Below are 22,065 nucleotides of genomic sequence, written 5' to 3'. Positions count from 1 at the left end.
ACATCAATGAAATGTAAGTGAATTACTTAAAATGGCGAGTATAAGAATAAACGCTTCATAAACATGATTATACTGTGTGTGGGATAGTCTGTAACAACCCTTAGGATAAGGCCGGGGGTATAGTGACGAGCGGAGCGGGGATGGCATAAGCGGAGCGAGTTGAGAAAGAAGGGGAGGTAAGTTTGTACGATGAATATTTCTCGTAGGTATTATTTTTATTATGCAAGTTTCATGCATTGCGAAACTTATAGTGAGCTGTAACTTGTGTTTTTTTAATAAAACATCCTTTTACTGATCTAGTTAGTAAGAATCGATAAAACAGTCGGTAAATAAACTGTGCTGTAAATTCAAAATAATTTATTTATTTACTTCAAATATAGATATTTTTTACTACAACGAAAGCAAACACTTTTTTTTATTTTAAGCATTTGTTGTTATAGCGGCAACGGAAAATACATAATTTCTGAAAATTTCAGCTTTCTAGCTATCACGGTTTATGAGATACAGCCTGGAGACAGACAGACAGCGGAGGCTTAGTAAATGGGTCCGGTCTTACGTTTTGGGTACGGAACCCTAAAAGACTTAATAGGTATACTGGTAGCGTATAAAGTAAATTGACACTTAGAATACTTTAATTAGTTTGGTTCGTTACTGCGACCGCCGCCGCCGCTATCTAGAACGCTCATATCTTTGTGGAACGGTTAGGTTGATGAAATGACTGACATAGTGATCTATCAACGCACAGCCCAAACCACTGGACGGATCGGGCTGAAATTTGGCATGCAGGTAGATGTTATAACGTAGGCGTCCGCTAAGAAAGGGGTTTGATCAATTCTACTCCCAAGGGGATAAAATAGGGGATGAAAGTTTGTGTGAAATTTTGTCAATTTTAGACCGATCGGGCTGACTTTGCATGCATAAAGCTATGATGATGTATTAATAGCGTATGAAGTAAATTAACACGTAGAATACTCTAACTAGTTTGGTTCGTTACTGCGACCGCCGCCGCCGCCGCTATCTAGAACGCTCATATCTTTGCGGAACGGTTAGGTTAGATGAAATGATGAGATGAAATATATTCGGATTCTTCCATTATAAAATGAACGGGTGTCTTATTTTTCATTAATTTATTTTCATTTTAACAGAGAATACGCAAACCAATAACAGTTATTATAGTGGATGTAATAGTACTACTACTTACTACAATTACTATAATATTATTTTATTAAATAGAAGAATCCGAACACTAGGCGAGGTCATTTTATGGATGGGTGACCCTATGGTGGTGCTTGGACCGTATGGTAGGTGCTGCAAAGGATAAACATATGTGTTACCGAACACTATTGTGTTAAAAATTTTCGGTTAGGTTAAAGTGTTAAACATATCGTAAATTGAGAAAATATGAGCGTTCTAGATAGCGGCGGCGGCGGAGAGCTGCTGCAGAAGGTAGAAATTACCCCAAGAATAAAATGTAAGTATAGCCAGTTGCGGTCGCCGGCCAGTAAACGAGGTTAAGCAACCCTTGGCGAGGTAATTTTATGGATGGGTAACCGTACTTATAGTGGTATTTTAACTGAGCGTCTCCGGGCTTTGACGTAAAAACTTGTAATAAAATCTCTTTGGCTTCAAGAATCACAAATGAGTACACGGTTCATTAGGTTTCTTTCAGTGAGCTCGTGAGGTACCAAAATATCGAGCTTTTTTGTGTAGAGATAAGATTTTATTACAAGTTCATACATACTATAATGCGAAAAGACTTTTCCCCGACCTGATATCTTTGACTACAACTAAATCTATCACTAGTTCTGTTTTAATCGGGAAGTAATCCATACTAATACTATAAATGCGAAAGTAACTCTGTCTGTCTGTTACTCAATCACGCCTAAACTACTGAACCAATTTGCATGAAATTTGGTATGGAAATATTTTGATACCCGAGAAAGGACATAGGCTACTTTTTACACCGGGAAATTGACGCATTCCCATGGGAAAATTCAGGTGGCGGACGAAGTCGCGGGTAAAAGCTAGTCAAAGTAGATCTTTCTCGAGACCTCTTTCGCCCCGCTCCCCGCTTCGCTCCCCTCTCCGCTCATTTAAATCGCCCTCTCACCTCTCCCTCCCGTTAAATTGCACGTAGCATTCAATTATGTCTGTCAAAATATATTTGTGCGTTGATTGCTCTGATTGAGGGCACGCGACGGCAATTATCTTACTTTTGAATAAAACTTATATTAGTTGTTGCACGTGAGATGTATGTTCAATAGTGACTGTATTTTGTGGTGCAAATAGTCGTGAATTGAGGGCGTGAGTTCGATTCTCGAGTAAGGTAAAGTGTTCATAGCAAAAGGTCAAATCTTTTTCGTTATGTGTTGCATTGAGAGTAAATAAAGAAGACTTCAATTTTTCTTATATATAAGGCGTCGGATAACTAATGCCCGGTTTCTGAGTACATTTAGCGGTAGTTTATCTATTTTATAGCGTTTTGTTATGAGTTTAAACGCAATTGAATAGATAAATTGCCCCTAAACGTACCTTAAAAACCGGGGCTTAGTCAATGATCCTTACATTTTTGTATAATTTTTTAACAATAGCCCGTCGTGGGCAAAATATATAACTGGTTTCACAGCCTGTAAAGGCATCCGCGGATTTGATCAATTCTACTCCCAAGGGAAGAAAATAGGGGATGAAAGTTTTAAAAAATTCTGTCGTAAGTCAAAAACCACGCGGACGAAGTCGCGGGGAAATGTTAAGCTAGTACATAAATCTAGGCCCTTATTCGAAAGTGTTAGACACTGGAAATAAGGGTAGAGTAAATCTAGATCCCATATTTATGACCTATTTCTGTAAAGTAATTATGTATTTACTAGAATTCAGTTCCGGTATACTGTTTGTAGCGTTTAGAATTCCCGTTTAATGCACTTCAATATTATAATTGAACTATAGGTAATTTAGACGCTAGCAAGGTTTGTTCGTGTATTATTAAGTAATTATCCCTACTTTCTATAGTCTGACAACTCAATAAAGAACCTTGACATGCAAGATTTATCTAGATCAGGGGCTCCCAACCTTTTCTTAGTCCGGGACCACTTTTATTATTATTCTTGTTAGCAGGGACCACTATATAAACTAGTATATTAAAATTGAAGTGCAATAATTATCCTGTAAATTTAAAAGTCCATATATTGACTTCCACGGACCACTGGTTGGGAACCACTGATCTAGATCATAATGATTGATTCTGTGTATTTCCAAAATATAGAAGCTGTATTAAACAGGCCATCGTCAGCTGCATAAGCCGGGTCACAAATGTTCGAAATTTTGAATTGAATATACCTCCGCCAATATGAAATCTTGAGATTTTTATATTGGAACATTTTACATTGAATTATATACCGTAAAATGGAGTTATTTTGATTAAAGAAATAAATAAATAGCTCGCATAAAAAGCTAGCGACGAGTTCAATTTTCTCGTTCTTGGTACTAAATATCGCTTTGAATAAAATTGACGCATTTCAAATAGTGTAAATTGACCTTAGACATGCCCATTTCTTTCCATTTTTAAGTAACTATATTCAAAAGTAATCCCGTTCTATCGGTACACAAATCTTTATTTTACTTAATATATTTAAGCAAAAATCTTTCTACAACATCACGCAGCTTATAAACACCCTTTAAAAAACGTGACAAAACACATATAACCATACTTTTAGTGTCAACACGACAAAAGTCTTGTCGCGCGTGACATATCTCGCTAATCTGTTGTTTGGCACTTATTGGTCACTCGTGGTGAGTACCTTTGTACTGTAACACGGCTGTGGGAACAGCAGGTAATGAGCTAGCGAATATGCGTGCTCAGTGAAATTGCATTTTGAAAAAGTGGTATTAAGTGACTAATTTTATTTTCGGTTTTTAAAGTTCCGTTTACGGGGCGCCGCTGTCTGTCTGTCTCCAGGCTGTATCTCATAAACCGTGATAGCTAGAAAGCTGATCTTTTCCCCCTTGGGGGTTGATCAAACCCCTTTCTTAGCGTATGCCCACGTTATAACATCTACCTGCATGCCAAATTTCAGGCCGATCCGTCCAGCGGTTTGGGCTGTGCGTTGATAGATCACTATGTCATTTCATGTAACCTAACAGTTCTACAAAGATATGAGCGCTCTAGATAGCGGCGGCGGCGGCGGTCGCAGTAACGAACACAAGTAGTTAAAATATTCTAAGTGTTAATTTACTTTATACGCTACAAGTATACCTATGAAGTCTTTTTTATGGTTCCGTACCCAAAAGGTAAAACGGGACCCTATTACTGAGCCTCCGCTGTCTGTCTGTCTGTCTGTCTCCAGGCTGTATCTCATAAACCGTGATAGCTAGAAAGCTGAAATTTTCAGAAATGATGTATTTCCGTTGCCGCTATAACAACAAATACTAAAAATAGAAAAAATATATGTAGATATATAAAGGGCGATCCCTATACAATGAACGTGATTTTTCCTATTTTTTGGTACGGAACCCTTCGTGCGCGAGTCTGAGTCGCTCTTGTACGGTTTTTTGAGTATTTGTTTCATTGAAAATGTATGTAAATTGGACTTTTGTACATAAATAAAACCAAGGGCAATTATTCTACATCTTTATTGCATATATATTTGTTGCAAATATTAGGTCGGGTAAAAAGTCTTTTCGCATTACAGTATGTATGAACTTGTAATAAAATCTTTTCTCTACACAAAAAAGCTCGATATTTGGGTACCCCATGAGCTCACTGAAAGAAACCTAATGAACCGTGTACTTATTTGTGATTCTTGAAGCCAAAGAGATTTTATTACAAGTTCATACATACTAGGTATAATGCGAAAAGACTTTCCCCGACCTAATATACAAACTTTCGTATTTATTACGTTACTAAGATTATAAATGGATGATGTTATTAAATAAAATAACACAATTTTTATGTATACAAATAATTTATTTTATTCTTTCACAATTTCATGTACTTTAGTTACAAAAAGTAAGACACTAATTGTCTTACTAATAAAGCTAATCTCTGATTAGTTATACAGTGTTTTGTCTTCACTATACAGTTTCAACATTTATTAAAAGTGACTATATATATATCAGCTTAGCCTTTCTTCCAAGCTATGTTGGAGTCGGCTTCCAGTCTTACCGGATGCAGCTGAATATCAGTGTTTTACATGGAGCGACTGCCTATCTGACCTCCGCAACCCAGTTACCTGGGATAACACGATACCCTTCGATAAGACTGGTTGTCAGACTTTCAAGCTTCTGACTACTGTTAACGACTGTCAAAGATCTTCGAAAATGACAGCCGGGACCCACAATTTAACGTGCCTTCCGAAACACGGAGGAACTCGATATGTATAAGATGGTCACCCATCCACAAATCAACCTCGGCAAGCGTAGCTTTACCTCAGAGATCGATCCGCGCGGCTGTTGTTAACCAAGCCACGAGCACTGTAATATGCTTTGCATTGTAAAATTCCAGAAAACCTGTTTTTTTAATCTAGCCATGAATAACACACAGTATGGTCTAATGCCATGTGAAGACACTATTACAGAGCAGCAGATGGCGACGACCAGTAACTCAATTCTCTATTATTATGGACTACCGGGAACCGACCTGTCATCGAAAATTTTTATGAAAATCTGATCAGCGCCTCTGACGGGCGTCGTAGAAACTTTTTTTGGCAGTACATTCTAAATGTCAAAATGTCGATAGCTAGCCGGTTGTCGGTAGTCGATAGTAGTAGAGAATCGAGGTACAGGTGTCCCAGCATCGCGGGGAAGCCGATCTTGAAGAACCGGACGAAGCTGAACCGGTAGCCGTGCTGCTCCGCCACGCCAGCACATACTACATTTGAACTGGCTCCGATGAGAGTTCCGTTTCCTGGAAAAACGTATAAAAATATACATATCTGTAAGTAAGCTGACCCGCGCAACTTCGCTTGCGTCACATAAGAGAGAATGGGTCATAATTTTCCCCGTTTTTGTAACATTTTTTAGTGGTACTCTGCTCCTATTGGTCGTCGCGTGATGATATACTATATACTATTATATACTATTATTATAAAGCTGTAGATTTTGTTTGTTTGAACGCACTAATCTCAGGAATTACTGGTCCGATTTGAAAAAATATTTAGTGTTAGATAGCCCATTTATCAAGGAAGGCTATAGGCTATATATCATCACGCTACGATCAATAGGAGCAGAGTAACAGCAAAAAATGTAACAAAAACGGGGAAAATTTTGACCTATTCTCTCTTACGTGACGCAAGCGAAGTTGCGCGAGTCAGCTAGTCTTACTTAAAATAACGATTGTCTGAATAAATGTTATTCGTTTTCTGTATGTACCACGTTATATCATAAACTATTTATTTCATACAAAATTAAATAAATTAACTTTCCCGTTTCGAGGAATCATTACCACAAATTAATGAGTTCGTGTTTATTTCACGATTTACTTTTCAATACAGATAATTATTGAGTAGGCGTGTGTTTGTTGTTCAATCATCGCGAGGAAGTTTATATAGACAAGAAGATAAAGGAAGAATAAATATAAATACATCATCGTCCTCTAGCGTTTTTTCCCAACTATGTTAGAGACTGGAGTCGGCTTCCAGTCTCACCGGATGCAGCTGAATACGGATATAGCAGTAGCTTACATGGCATGGGAGCGACTGCCTATTCAATCTTCTGAATTGTAACGACTGCCTTTCTTTAAAAATGACAGCTGTATTGGCATGCATAATATGGTTACCCATCCACTGACCAATCGCGGCAAGCGTAACTTAACCTTACTAGTAGATCTGCGAGGTTGTAAAATTATAAAAAATAAAAAGGTATGGTAGTCTATGTGAACTAACGATCACGAGGTTTTGGGTTTGATTACTGAAACTGATCAAAAGCTAATTAATGCCTTTTTATCAATACATAATTCTTTATATAGATAAGTCTATATTCTGAAGAATTCTACTACAGACAAATTGACAACTACCTTATTTCTAAAGACGATTAATATTTTAATCGACTTTAGAAATATATAAAACACGATCTAATTCCTCGACACTACTATTTTACATTATTTTTCAAACGATATCTCAAATATCCCATCTTATCTTTAGTATAAAAGTCATTTCACCACACACCCTTATTTTCATCCCCTAATTGGTGGAGCTCGCGAGTCGACGGGGCTCTAATGAGGGCTTATCTTGCCTTTGTTGTCAGACACCACTTGGCGACTTCACAAATGTGATGTCTCTAGAGCGTACGTGCTTTATACTGAATATGGGAAAGTTTATTCGCGGTAGTTTTAGCAAAATGGAGAATATTTTTAATTATTTGACACCCTTATTTGTAGAAGTTTGTGTCAGTAATATCAATATCATTCATTGGACATTATCAATATCATTGAACAACTCACACACGGTCATTTGAATCCAAACTAAGCAGAGCTTGTATTGTAACCAAATAACTGATAAACATACTTATATATTTTTAAATACATACTTATATAGATAAATTGACATTCAGGCTCAGAACAACTACTCGTGCTCATCACACAAAGATTTGTCTTGTGTTGTTTGTTGAAAGGGGTGGGATTCGAACCCACCGCACGCGACGCTACGGTTGTTGCAGCGAGGTGACCGCTTAAACCGCTGTGCCAAACGTTCAGTTAGATAATAGCTTATAAAGACTGTTTATTTGTTTAATCGTATGGTTAGTGGTCAACCTAAAGTCAAAGTTGTTCAAGCCGGAAAGGCGTTTACGTGGCTTAAATAAATTAATAAATATCAATGGACCACTCACACACGGTTATTTGATTCCAAAGCAGAGCTTGTATGGTAACCAAATAACTGATAAACATACTCATACTAAATAATTAATTATTGTTCTATAAATTCATTTGTTAAATTATTTACTCTCACGTTAATCATAAGATTACCTTTGTGGAGGGAAATAAATAAATAATAAATTAGTTATTATTATAAATTAGTTAATTGGAGGGGAAAAGATCAGGAAGGCTGACTACCATATGGAATTCATAGCATAGAAGAGAGTGAGAGAGAGTAAGTTAAGCAACCTTTAGAACGGACGGCACTACCATATAGGGTTTACAACATGGAAGAGAGAGAGAGAGAGAGTAAGTTAAGCAACCTTTAGAACGGACGGCACTACCATATAGGGTTTACAACATGGAAGAGAGAGAGAGAGAGAGTAAGTTAAGCAACCTTTAGAACGGACGGCACTACCATATGGGATTCATAGCATGGAAGAGAGAGAGTAAGTTAAGCAACCTATAGCACGTTATATAGAAGGGTGACTGCACAGTTAAATTTGAGCTCAGTACTTTTGTGCTTTGTAGGTCAAAAAGTCGTTCCCTGTTGTTGTCAATTAAGATAACAGTTGTTAAGCCATGTCAAAGGTATTTTGGCTTGAACAACTTTGACACTATTTTGACCACTAACCATACGATAAAATTAAAAGTATTATAACTAAGTTTGATTATTTTATAAATAAGTACTTAAGTATGGTAGTTCACTGTGTTAACAAAAAAATATTAAACTTGTGTGCTTGTGTGTTAATGATATTCGGAAATAATAATAATTATTATTATGACCCTGTATTGTCCCACTGCTGGGCAAAGGCCTCCTCCGCAGCTTTCCACTGCAACCTAAAAAATATTGTTAAAATTTAAATTATTACAGACTGAAACATTATATTAGGCACTAATTTTGATCACAACGAAAATATAAAAACAATGTGACGTTACTATGTCGTATTACTATGACTTTTTTTTACATTTTAGAAACAGCAGATGATTTGACTAGTATTATCTAGGTAACTGGGTTGTGGAGGTCAGATAGTCAGTCGCTCCATGTTAAACACTGGTATTCAGCTGCATCCGGTGAGACTGGAAGCCGACTCCAACATAGTTGGAAGAAAGGCTAGACTGATTTGACTGGTAATCAACTACCCTATTAAATAATATTATGAAACAAGCAAACCCTGTTCACAAAGCACTAGTTTCAATAACTGTCGGACACAAAACGACAATCGGAGATATTCGACCCCAAATCGGCGTGCTTTTGATCGTTAATTGACGGCCTCTGATTGGTCGAGACGACGGATATGCGTGCGCTGAGCCCCCTGATTGGTCGGTTGAGATGAAGCCACGCCCCTCTTTGCGGATTAGGGGGTGAGGCTGGGGGTGAGTGAGCGCTTAAGTGGCGAATATTCTTGGTACTTTGGATTAAGGCATTTTGATATTTTTTTTTTGTTTTAAGTACAATTTTTTGTTGCATATTTAATTAAGTTATAATAGTTGATAAATACTATTGGATACTTTAATTGATATCCTATTTTATAATATCGATAAGTGAGCTTCAGTGTATTCGGAATTTATATGTTAAAATTTACTTTGGTTAAATGTTTTTCAGCGTATTTGTTTACGATAAAATCTCAATCACTGTTAAACCATTACCAAAGAAGTTAATTATTGTTCTAAAATAAGTAGTTAATACGAAAATAAGATAATTTTTACTTAAATACGATTGTTTACGACACTTATTGTCAATTTTAATTCTCATTGACATCATTTTACTAATTTTATTTTTATAATTGTATTATTAAGTTTTCAGATACAGTAAGATTAGTTAGTAAGATAGGTTTAGTTATACCAGAAATCTATTACACATCCAGTGACATCCACATACATTCCATTACATAATATAACGCCAGTTATAGTTAAGGCTTAGGCAGAAGTGTATGAAATACACACTCCTTTGACCCACTTAGAATATCAATCAACGTGTCTTCTGCTTCTTATCGAGAAATCTATACTAATATTATAAAGCTGAAGAGTTTGTTTGTTTGTTTGAACGCGCTAATCTCAGGAACTACAGGTCGGATTTGAAAAATTATTTCAGTGTTAGATAGCCCATTTATCGAGGAAGGCTATAGGCTACATAACATCACGCCAATAGGAGCGGAGTAGCAACGTAAAATGTTCCAAAAACGGGGAAAACTATGACCCATTCTCTCTTATGTGACGCAAGCGAAGTTGCGCGGGTCTAGCTGACCCGCGCAACTTGTAATATAAAAAAACAAAAATCTAATAGCACTATTGATCGCCACAGTGAAACTACTTTAAAAACTAGATTTTTTGATCTTTGAACATTATTTAAATAATATATTAAAAGTATCAAAACACTCCATTTTCAGTATTCCGCTTTGCATTCGAGGGATGATCCGGCGAGTGGGTTACACCGTCTTACACCAATTTAGCTGCCTATCCGATGTATACAGTTATACCACTATGGGTACAGCAATATAGGTATATTGTGTAGGGGCGATGTTATAATGGAGTGAAATATGGTTTGTTAGAGTTTGTGGATTGTGGAAGAGAGGTCTTATGTTCGATTCCTTTTTAGATAATAAAGGTAAATGTAGTAATTTTTGTAAAGTGGCTTAGTTTAAGACGGTTTGTTAAAGAGAGATTTTAGATTCGATTCCTTTTTTAGAAAATTAATTTAAATGCTATTTTTAAAATTAGTGGCTTAATATAAGATGTATACAAGCGCAGCGGTTGAAGCGGTCATCGTTTTGCGAGTATTGCGTGCGAAAGAGATAGGTTTGATTCTCATATTGAGTAACCATTTGTATGATTGTAAAATTATACATGAAATTATTTTTTTCATGCGTAGCAAAAAACAGATAATTTTAGGAGTATTTCCACTGGTAAGACTTTGTAAATAACTTCGGCTTACAATCTTTTTAAATATAAATTGATAAATGGGTACGTAATGATTAAAATTAACTAAATACTTAATTTATGTGGTAGGTAGGTATTGAGGATTAAAAACAATTAAAACTGTATTTTATTTTAAAAACAGGAAATTTGATACTAATGTTTAATTTGAACTAATTCTACCTGATTTTGCTAAGTTATTTCCTAAAATGTCGATCTCTGCAGCTGACTTTACAGTTATAGATACTACGAAATTATTACCTAATTGGGAATCAAACCCCACTAACCTGTACAATACAAACGCGACATACATCGATATAAACATGTCTTTACAATAAATTCTTGTATCAATTCACACCGGAATGTCTCCATTTGATTCGGTATTCCGTCCCTCTTCACGTATATACATATATATATACATATGTAGATGTAGCTTCATACCTTTTGTATATGTTGGGGATAAGTAGAGAGGCTGGTAGTTGTATATATATATTACAGTTACTATATACTATTAGGTCGGGGAAAAAGTCTTTTCGCATTATAGTATGTACGAACTTGTAATAAAATCTCTTTGGCTTCAAGAATCACAAATGAGTACACGGTTCATTAGGTTTATGAGGACGTATTTTGACGGCCGTCACAGCGCAGGGTTCGAACCCGAGGCAACGCGCTAATGACTTAATCTAAATTATATGGGTATCAGAAATAAATATCACTTGTTCCAACAGCGAAGGAAAACATCGTGATGAAACGTTACATGCATAAAAAATGTTTAACGCATTTCTTAAGGGTATGCAAAGTCAACCCGCACTTGCCTGCGTAGTAGACTCAAGACCTTACCCCTTCCTCAATTCAGATTCGAATAGCCTAGCCCAGCAGTGAGAGGTGGTCAAGATAAGATAAGATGTAATGAATTGCAAAAATATGGTTATAATTAATAATATAAATTATTCTGCTTACCATTCCTAAGTTCCTCATTAAATTGTTTTTTTTTAACTACATTAGCATATTGTTATTATCCCACTGCTGGTCTAAGGCCTTCCTTACTAAGTCCCTTTAATTCATTCCTTTTTCCCTTAACATTATTTATACAACATAACCCCAAAAACCACAAAAAAACAAGAATAATTAACCCAAAAATCCACTTAAAAAAGAAAGCTCAAACAGTGACAAGTCTACGAACCAATGGGGACAAAAGCTCTATTATAAAACATACGATTTCAACCCCTATTTCACCCCGCCCACTTTCCACCCCACACCACATTCACCCCCAGTTACGACAGTTTAGCCCGACGTTTGGGACGCTCATGTCGTTGTTCGAATTCGGCGATTACTGTTAATCGACGTGATTATATAATCGAAAACCGTATTCGGGGTTTAAAATGTGAATTGGTGTTTTTGTAGACAGTGAAAATTTTTTTACGGTTCGTGGTCAAAAATTTTGGAGAAAAAATTTTTCTTTTGCTTGAATGTAATTAAGTGGAAAAGTGGTTTTATATTTGTGAAATAAGGGTTATAATTTAAATGTGTTATTTATTTTATTCGTTCTTCAGTTATTAATCAAAAAATATTTTTAATCTGGATAGCTACGAAAAAACGAATAGTAAAAGTGAATTAAAATCTAAAAGTCTTAGTTAAAAAATAATACATAGCAAAGTTCAGCAATTATATAACCTGTTTCTTATAAATTTCATAATCAATTTAATCTTTATTTAAATCTTCAAAAAGAGAAAAATAATAGCATTTCGCTAAAATAAATAAACAAAAGACAAAAGATAGACCGTGCAATTCTTTTAATTAAATATTAATTTTACTCCCTATCGGAATTGTCGTAGTCCAACGTAATAATTTTGTAATTGATAATAAACATAATTTTTAGTGTATTACTAATATTTTAATCATGCTTCATTAAAAATATTATTTCAGTTAACAGTGCATCAATCTATAAAAAAAACTTTATCGAATAAGTGTGACTAAACAACAAAAAAAATTATTACATCCAGTGTATTCAGTGAAATAAACTACTTAATCAACATATCTTAAACAATCAGTGACTAACAACAAAAAAAACAACACAAGTGACAAGAAACAAAACCAAATAAATGCATCAAACAAACAATTTATAAAAAAAAAACCAGTGACGCCAAATTACCCAAAATTATCTTCTCGAAAGTCCCAATGCGCTATTCCTAATGGAGTCAGAAACACGAAGCGAGTCGCCAACCGATTCAAACAGGCCTGAACATTCAAAAACCTCATTTTTAATCGAAGATATTCTATACCGGAGTCACGAATCTCGTAATTTTAAAACCCCGGAGCAAAGGCGATATGATTATGAGAGGGAAACGAAGCCATTTTTCCCGGTTCCCGGAGATGTCCGGCCTCACGTCCCGGGAAGAGAAGGCTCGTATTTGCAAGTCGCTATGGGAGCTTTAGGAGCTTATTTACACACACCTAACACTTATAAAGCTGTGGAAGCGCCTTATTTTTTGTCACAAGGTAAGTTCTTAAAGACTTGATTTATTTTTAAAATTTAAAAACCCCCGACACAAGAATTTAATTTCCCCTTAAAAAGTAATAGAAGAAACTTAATCTTAACATCTTAAGGTACCTAAGAATGTATTAATAGTTGTAAAAACAAACGTTTTTGCGTCAGGGGTTATATGACAAGATGTATGGATGTGAATGAAGCAAAAGAAGTTGGTTGGGAACGTAGCAAGTGGTATTCTTTGTTCTCTGCTCCCTCCTTACTTTTGTATGTATATATGATGAGAAGTGATAGTATATAAGTATTTACCTTCAACGCAAATAGTTGAAACTTCTAGTCGTAGGTAACACAGACCTATGACTTCATAAAGTTATGTGAGTATTAGAAATAATAATCACATGATCTAACGGTGAAAGAAAACGTCGTGATGCAACCTTGCATGCCTGAGAGTTCTTTATAACAGTTCTTAAAGGTACCCGCAATTGGCCAGCGTGGTTGACTCGAGGCCTCCCTCATTATGGGAGGAGATCCTTGCCCAGCAGTGGGACATTAGGTATTGGGTTACATTTTTAAGAACTGATTAAAAAATTTCGAAAGCTAGCGTTACGGCCCGATGCCGTCGGACCGGCATTAACATCGGAGTGTAACCTCAGTAGGTTCTTGTGCGTCGCGATTAGCGTTGGAAAATATTTCGTGATTTGCAAATTAGTTTATTAGATGATTCGATCCAAGGGAGTATCGAACAAAGCCGTCAGATTTGTCTCGAGATTTTGTTCAAAGATCTGTTGTGTGCCTGGTTGTATATTTATCTATATAAGTACAAGTAAGTATTTAGAAGTAAATACTTGTTCATTAGTTGTCTATTATATTATCACAGTACAAGTTCTATTTAGTTTTGGAATTAGATGACGTGTGTGAGTTGTCCAATGATGTTTTAAAAAAACTGTAGAGGGTTAGTTCATAGCGTCGCGCGTGTGTACACGATATAGAGGTACACTCTCTAATGTGCCGCAGGAGTTACGGCGGAGGACCGACGGCTTTATGTACTTATTATTAACTGAACTTTCTTAAACAAGGCGATCACTATTTTAATTGACTGAAAATATCATGATCTCACCAAAGATAACCGGTCGGTAAACGATCTGTGAGTTAAATAAATCTTAGAGCTGTCATTCCATAGATAGGTGACCGCAAGTGGTATTTGAACTGGGCGTCTCTGTGCTTCGGAGGGCACGTAAAAAGTCGGTCCCGGTTGTTGTTAATTAAGATAGCAGTCGTTAAGCCACGTTAAAGGCTTTCGGGCGGCTTGAACAACTTTAACACTAGGTTGACCACTAACCATACGATAATAATAATAATACCAAAGAATCCTACAGTCGTCTTTACTGCCGCTACGCTACAAAGTACATTTACAAGTAAAAATATAATATTAGGTCGGGGAAAAAGTATTTTCGCATTATAGTATGTATGAACTTGTAATAAAATCTTTTCTCTACACAGAAAAGCTTGATATTTGGATACCTTACGAGCTCACTAAAAGAAACCTAATGAACCGTGTACTCATTTGTGGTTCTCGAAGCCAAAGAAATTTTATTACAAGTTCATACATACCATAATGTGAAAAGACTTTTTCCCCGACCTAATATTATTACACTGTCTAACATAAGGGTTTTGTTCCAGGAGTGCCCTACCACGCACTATTCACGCCCTCAGAGCTCTCCCTCTCAGCACTGAAGCACTGTCGCCGGAGGAAAGCCAGGACCGTCTTCTCAGATCCACAACTAACAGGTAAGAATATATCATTCATAGTTATAATGAACTGCACGTTTGGCGCAGTGGTTTACGTGGTCACCTCACCGCAATGACCGTAGCGTCGCGTGTGGTGGGTTTGAATCCCACCCGGGACTAATATTTGTGTGATGAGCACGAGTATTTGTTCTGAGCATGGTTGATAATTGATCTATATAACTACATAATATTATTATGTATTTAGAAGTATATAAGTATGTTAATCAGTTATCTGGTTACCATAGTACAAGCTATGCTTAGTTTGGAATCAGATGACCGTGTGTGAATTGTCCAAAAACATATATTTATTTATTTACATACCTGTTGACCCGCGCAGCTTCGATCACGGATTTTCCTAATTTTTTTTCTGTTTTTCTATTAAAACCTTTCCCGTCTTGAAGACAATTTTACAAAACCAATAGGTCGAATTAGTTGAACGGTTCTTGAGTTTTATTCGTAGCAACACATTTGGCGATTCAATTTTATATGTACGAAGAAGAAAATAAGTATATTTTAGACGTTGTTTTATGCGAGTGACGTATCTTATGTAGTTGTCACCGAAGGGACGCGACGGATTCGTGCAATTATTATTCTAACGTATTGCATCGCGTTGCAACTGTCATTGATAAGACAAGACAACAAGGGAGGAGTGGTGGTCCTTAGCGAGTATTTGTATGGCTGTGCAAGATCACTTGTTTTTCATTTCGTCTCTTGAAGATTTTTTTCGAAGACTGTGACGCTACTTCATTCTAATTTTATAAATTGTCTCCAAACCTTCCTAAATTGACAAGTAATTATGCACGTATACCTACCACTCGAAGCTTGTTTTAAACCATTTATTTTGTTACACATAAAGAAACATCACAAATGCATAATTTAATAACTAGTCAGTACATTTATGTGCAACAAAGGGCTACAGCTTGGCACAGCACACAGTTTTGGTTCATGCTGGCTCTCTGGCTTTCTGGCAATCTGGTTTTTCTACAAAAAATCGGATTCAATGTCGATTTCCAATTTATTTCTGCTTGCCTTTTTTTCTTAGGTGGTGAGCAAAAACAAGACAAATAAAGTTTTTTTTATTCTATTGCCGTAGGTCTAGAGAAGCGCTTTGAATCCCAGCGATACCTGTCAACTCCTGAGCGAGTGGAACTGGCTGGTGCCCTCAACCTGTCAGAGACGCAAGTCAAGACCTGGTTCCAGAACAGACGCATGAAGCATAAGAAGCAGATGAGGAAACAGCAGCAGCAGAGAGGTAACTGAATGTTTTCTTTTATTATGGACTAGCTGACCCGCGCAACTTCGCTTGCGTCACATATGAGACAAATACTTTTTACTGGTACTCTGCTCTCATTGCTCGTAGCCTGATGATATATAGCCTATAGCCTTCGTAAATAAATGGGCTATCTGACACTAAAAGATTTTTTCAAATCGTACCAGAAGTTCCTGAGATAAGCGCGTTCAAACAAACAAACAAACTTTTCAGCTTTATAATATTATATTATATATTACTAGCTGACCCGCGCAACTTCGCTTGCGTCACATAAGAGAGAATGGGTCATAATTTTCCACGTTTTTGTAACACTTTTTTACTGTTACTCTGCTCCTATTGGTCGTAGCGTGATGATATAAAATATACTTTTTTTTCACGAAAAATATTCTTAAAATTATTTATATCTCTTAATATAACGAAGTCGCTAAGTCGCTAAGGCATATCCGCCATTAAAACAGTTGCCATGACAACGGAACTTTGTTAATTTAATGTCATTATAATATTGATTATTCGCGACTTCGTTCGCCACCTGAATTTTCCCGGGAAATGCGTCATTTTCCCGGTGTAAAAAGTAGCCTATGTCCTTTCTCGGGTATCAAAATATCTCCATACCAAATTTCATGCAAATTGGTTCCGTAGTTTAGGCGTGATTGAGTAGCAGACAGACAGACAGACAGACAGACAGACAGACAGACAGACAGACAGACAGACAGACAGACAGAGTTACTTTCGCATTTATAATATTAGTATGGATAATTCTTCTGTAAGTGTGTATGTCACTGAACTTCTCTTAAATGACTGGACCGATTTTGATGAAATTTTTTGTGTGTGTTCAAGGAGATCTGAGAATGGTTTAGATTCACAATTTTGTCCGCTGGACAATGTTTTTTTAATTATTTTTTACAAATTAAAGACGTGTAGACAGGACAACGTTTGTCGGGTCCTACAAAGTACCAATGCCGTTAGCAAAAATTCCTATAAATCGTTTTTATCATGGTTAGTCATAAAATTTATTTAAGTATTAGGTATTATAACAAAGGGGTACTTAAAATCAATCTACACTGTTCATATATTGGCTACAAGTCTTACAAAGTACAAAGTTTCTCGATAACTTGGCTACATAGTTGCAAACTTGAGCATCTTTGAAACTTGTCCATAGTTTGTTGTTAATTAACTAGTAATTGTTATTGAACCGTATTGGCTGTAGGTATACGTTGAACAATTAAGTATTTAACTGAGGTAGAAAACTAAAGGTATAAAGGCTGATGAAGGGATTAAAGGTAGCATCATAAATACAGTTTTTGTCAAAGTTAGCTTAAGTTAGCAGGTTCGCTCAAAATCGTTTTATCCGTAATTTATTAACAATTTTCGGGAGTACGGCATGCCGTCGGTGCCGTGAGGCACCTACAAAAAAATAAGATTGTGCCTCTATTAGCGTAGTAATATCAGCTTAGTCTTTCTTCTAATTATGTTGGAGTCGGCTTCCAGTCTCACCGGATGCAGCTGAATACTAGTATTTTACATGGAGCGACTGACTATCTGACCTCCACAACCCAGTGACCTGGGATATAACACGATACCCTTCGGTGAGACTGGCTGTCACTGGCTGACTTGTGTGTTAGTAAAAGCTAGAAAGCATAATCATTCTACTTAGTATTGTGTATAAATAATAATGATAAACAAAGAAATAACAAATATCATTGAATTAAATACCAATAGATAGTAAGTCTTAAGATATAACTTTTTATATAAAATTATTTCACCAAGTGATGTTTATGTTTCAACAGTAGGTATGTTTCAATATTCTAAACATTGTGATTTATTTTATATACAATAAATATTTCTTTCTTTCTTTCCAAAAAAGGTCCGATGTAGTAGTACTAGTATTTCTGTAAGAACCAGCCTTCTGTAGCTCGATTCTCCACAGTCGGTACTATCGAGTATCGAGAGTTTGACATTTAAAATCATTTGCTTTATTAGTTCCAACGGCCCCCGCGGAGGACTGATCAGGTTTTTACCTTTTTCCTTTTTTTCTACACATTTTTTGTAGCTAGCCGGTTGTCGGAAAATCATGGTACTATTTTTTTATTATTGTACAATCAAATGCAAAAAATGAAGATAAAATTCATTTCATATTTAAAATAATGTAAACAATTAATTTGTGAGAAATAAGTTTACATTTTATTAAAATTGGATTCGTTTCGGGTGATAGGTTAATATGTTAAATTGTTTTTAAAAACGTAGAAAGGGTAGATATCTACCGTTCGTTTTATAGGTAAAGATACTAAATCATCATATGCATTTTTAAATACAGTAACTTAAAATTAAAGTCTTTCAAAGTAAACATTTTAAAATTATCATTAGGTACATCAATGTCTTAACAAAATATCTTCCTTCAATCTTGCAGTAATTGTCGTTCAGACCTCAAAGGTTCTATCTAATAGAAACGCTTTTAGCCCGCAACTCAAGACGTTCACAAATTTAGTTACAGACAAGATGGCGACGGTTGCCTAGCAACCAAAACGTCTTGAGAAACATCACAAGCAAAATTATACCTTATAACCAAAGTATAAAGTTGAGAATCATGTGGCAATATGTCTTGTAGGAGGGTAGTTTGATATTTTATGCGAAAATAGGTTTTAATGTCCTTGTGTTAAGGACGTAAATGGTGTGTTTGATATAATTCGATTTTGCGTTTTCTTGGGGACGTCTTGGCGTGGTGTTGTCGATTCTTATGATTTTTTAAATTCAATAAGGGTTGGTTCAAGTTATTTTTACGTGCTATTATGTATGGGTTATGTACTAAGATTCAAGAAACTTTCTTTAGAGCATATTTTTTTGGAACTTTTCAAAGTTATATGTGTATTAGAAATAATTATCACTTGCTCTAACGGTGAAGGAAACCTTGTATGCCTAAAATTGTTGAATACATTTATTGAGGGCATGCAAAGTCCCCAACCCGCACTTGGCCAGCGTGGTGGACTCAAGGCCTAACCCCTCCCCCTCGTTTGGGAGGAGACCCTTGCCCTGCAGTGCGACAGTAATGGGTTAAACAAAAACCTTTAACTGATGATAATCAATGAGAAAGCATATAATAGTTCACCAGTGAAATTAATTACATAGGTAGGTATCTATTTTACATTAGAGAAATCTAATGATAATATTTGTTTTGCCCTCAGGTACTGCGGCAGTTGATTTCACAACGAAACATCAAGCTTCACATTCTGAATGTCGAAAGGTACAGTATCTTAGTGGTTGTATTACAAAACAATAACTTATGAAACAGTGAAACATATTATTATTAAGATTAGTTTTCGATTGCTTAAGAATTTAGGTTTTGCGTTACCGAACCTAGCCGCTTTCAGGATGCGTAATTAAACAGTGTAACCCTGAATTACAGCGTGATAACTTATACTCTGTCCATTATATTATCTATCTATCTATCGTATGGTTAGTGGTCAACCTAGTGTCAAAGTTGTTCAACCCGCCCAAAAGGCTTTTGACATGGCTTAACGACTGCGTTATCTTAATTGACAACAACCGGGACTTTTTACGTGCCCTCCGAAGCACGGAGACGCTTACTTCAAATACTACTATGGGGTCACCCATCTATAAAATGACCGCGTCAACGATTGCTTAAGCCACAGATCGTTTATCGGCCGGTGAGCACAACTAGGTATGCGACCCGTCCATGAAGCACAAATATTATTTGTATGACATTCTCACGTGAGAAATACAAAACTTTATGAGCGTAAGCTGTCAAAAGACTGATAATATAATAGACAGACTATAGTTTCTTCCATACGTGCCGTTAGCGGAATTGATTGCATAACACTTGCTTTTTCATAGGTGGAAAACTCAAGAATGTCTACACAAACATCAGATTCAGACACGGAACATAGCGATAGCGACATCGACATCGTCGGCGAGACGAACTACACGCAACATTACGCGAATAACAACACGTAATTCGACTAGTTTAAGTACGTGCTTAGTTTGCTGTTACGACTAGTTGAAGATACTGGAAAATCAATTATTAGTTCAGCTACTTTTCAAACGAGAGACGTCGCTAGTAATAATAAAGATTATTAAGCTTGTTTTTAATTGTTTTTTTACATGATATGTGCGAGGAGGTGATAAAATATCTGTATAAAAAGGTTTGCTAAATGTCGCTACGTCCTAAAGCTACTATGCACATCAAAAACTGAAAACGCAACCTAATTAAAAATAGTAATTTTAAAAAGCTATTTTTTGGTGAAAGTACGTGTAATTACACTTTTAATTTTAAAATAGACAAGCCATTTGTTATATATTTTCTTCAAATCTCTAAAAATATTTCTAAATCACACGATATACTCATATAAAAATGCCCCAATCTATTAGTCGAGTGCTTGAATTAGTCGATAGTCGTAACAGCATAATAAGCTTGAAATTAAAATAAGTAAATAATAAAAAGTCATTGTAATGTCAATAAAAAGTGTTTAATAAATAATTAGTCATATTTATTGTATTTAAATTAATAGGAAGTTGTTATTTAATTTAGTTTATTTAGTATAAGCATATAGTGTAGGTATTCTAGTCACGAAATAGTATCGAAGTGGAATTTGTCACATGTTTAAAATGGAGCCTTTATAAGTAATGACATTTCAGATGATAGGTCATAACCTTTTTAGGGTTCCTTACCCAAAGGGTAAAACGGGACCCTATTACTAAGCTTCCGCTGTCTGTCTGTCTGTCTTCAGGCTGTATCTCATAACATTTGTGAAAATTTCAGCTAGAAAGCTGAAATTTTCACAAATGATGTATTTTTGTTGCCGTTTTAACAAATGCTAAGAGCTCAAAAAAAAGAAAGGGGGTAGTTCTGGATCGCACAAATAATTGTTCCATGTGGGAATTGAACCCACGACCTCCCGACGCAATGGTAGCGGCGTGGCGACCTAAACCACTGCGACATGGAGGAGAAAATTTAACCAATATCACTTGCCCGAGCCGAGAATCAAACCCGTCTCCATGTGGTCAGCAGTCGTATAGACTATCGCCTAGACCACAGTTTAACAGAATAAAGAACTATGGTAAATCCTAAGATTTTCCGGTAAAACCTAAGATTTACCAACTCTCAATGGTAAAAGTCCTTTTACAGTAACACATATATTTTAAAATTTTCGATTCATTAGACGGTTGACATTTTTTTATTTCTCTTCATTTGATGTCAGTATTTATAAAGGTTCTAAATAGTTTAGTAAATAAGTAAAATAGTCCATTAAATTATAATTCTAGTCGAGTTTTAGTGACATAAGTGCAATAATAGAATTATGTTGTATATAAAATATAATTATTATAATAAAATACGTGTGTCTAGTCGTTTTAATATATAACATTTTGTACAGTCCTCATTTCCAGCTAAAATTTTTATTTTAAGTCCCTAATCCGCAATTGACCAGCGTGGTGGACTCAAGGCCTAACACCTCCCTCAATACGGGAGGAGACCCTTGCCCAGCAGTGGGACCTTAATTGACATACATTTTACATTATTATTTTAATTTTTGAATACTACAAACATTCAAGAAACAAGTTTTTCGAATTTCTCAAAAAGCTTCTACCAAAATTCTTGTTAAACATACCTAGTTAGGTCTATAAATTGACTTACCCCCGGTTTCTGAGTACATTTAGCTGTAGTTTATCTATTCAATAGCGTTAAAACTCATACAAAAACGCTATTGAATAGATAAACTACCGCTAAATGTACCTCAGAAACCGGGG

The 22,065-nt window shown here is 35.8% G+C and overlaps 1 protein-coding gene across 1 annotated transcript; it reads left to right on the top strand.

Annotated features, from left to right (window-relative positions):
* The first annotated feature begins 12,757 nt into the window (after window positions 1-12,757).
* Window positions 12,758-21,769, top strand: LOC142984909 (brain-specific homeobox protein homolog). The gene is made up of 5 exons (XM_076132789.1): window positions 12,758-13,258; window positions 14,928-15,035; window positions 16,129-16,287; window positions 19,485-19,543; window positions 20,155-21,769. The coding sequence occupies exons 1-5, from the start codon at window positions 12,952-12,954 to the stop codon at window positions 20,272-20,274; spliced, it is 753 nt and encodes a 250-aa protein (XP_075988904.1). The 5' UTR covers window positions 12,758-12,951; the 3' UTR covers window positions 20,275-21,769.
* The last annotated feature ends 296 nt before the right edge of the window (window positions 21,770-22,065 follow it).

Source organism: Anticarsia gemmatalis, chromosome 28, assembly GCF_050436995.1.
Source record: "Anticarsia gemmatalis isolate Benzon Research Colony breed Stoneville strain chromosome 28, ilAntGemm2 primary, whole genome shotgun sequence".
Lineage (NCBI taxonomy): Eukaryota > Metazoa > Arthropoda > Insecta > Lepidoptera > Erebidae > Anticarsia > Anticarsia gemmatalis.
Note: the sequence above shows the minus strand (reverse complement) of the source record. Positions and strands in the feature narration are given on the sequence as shown.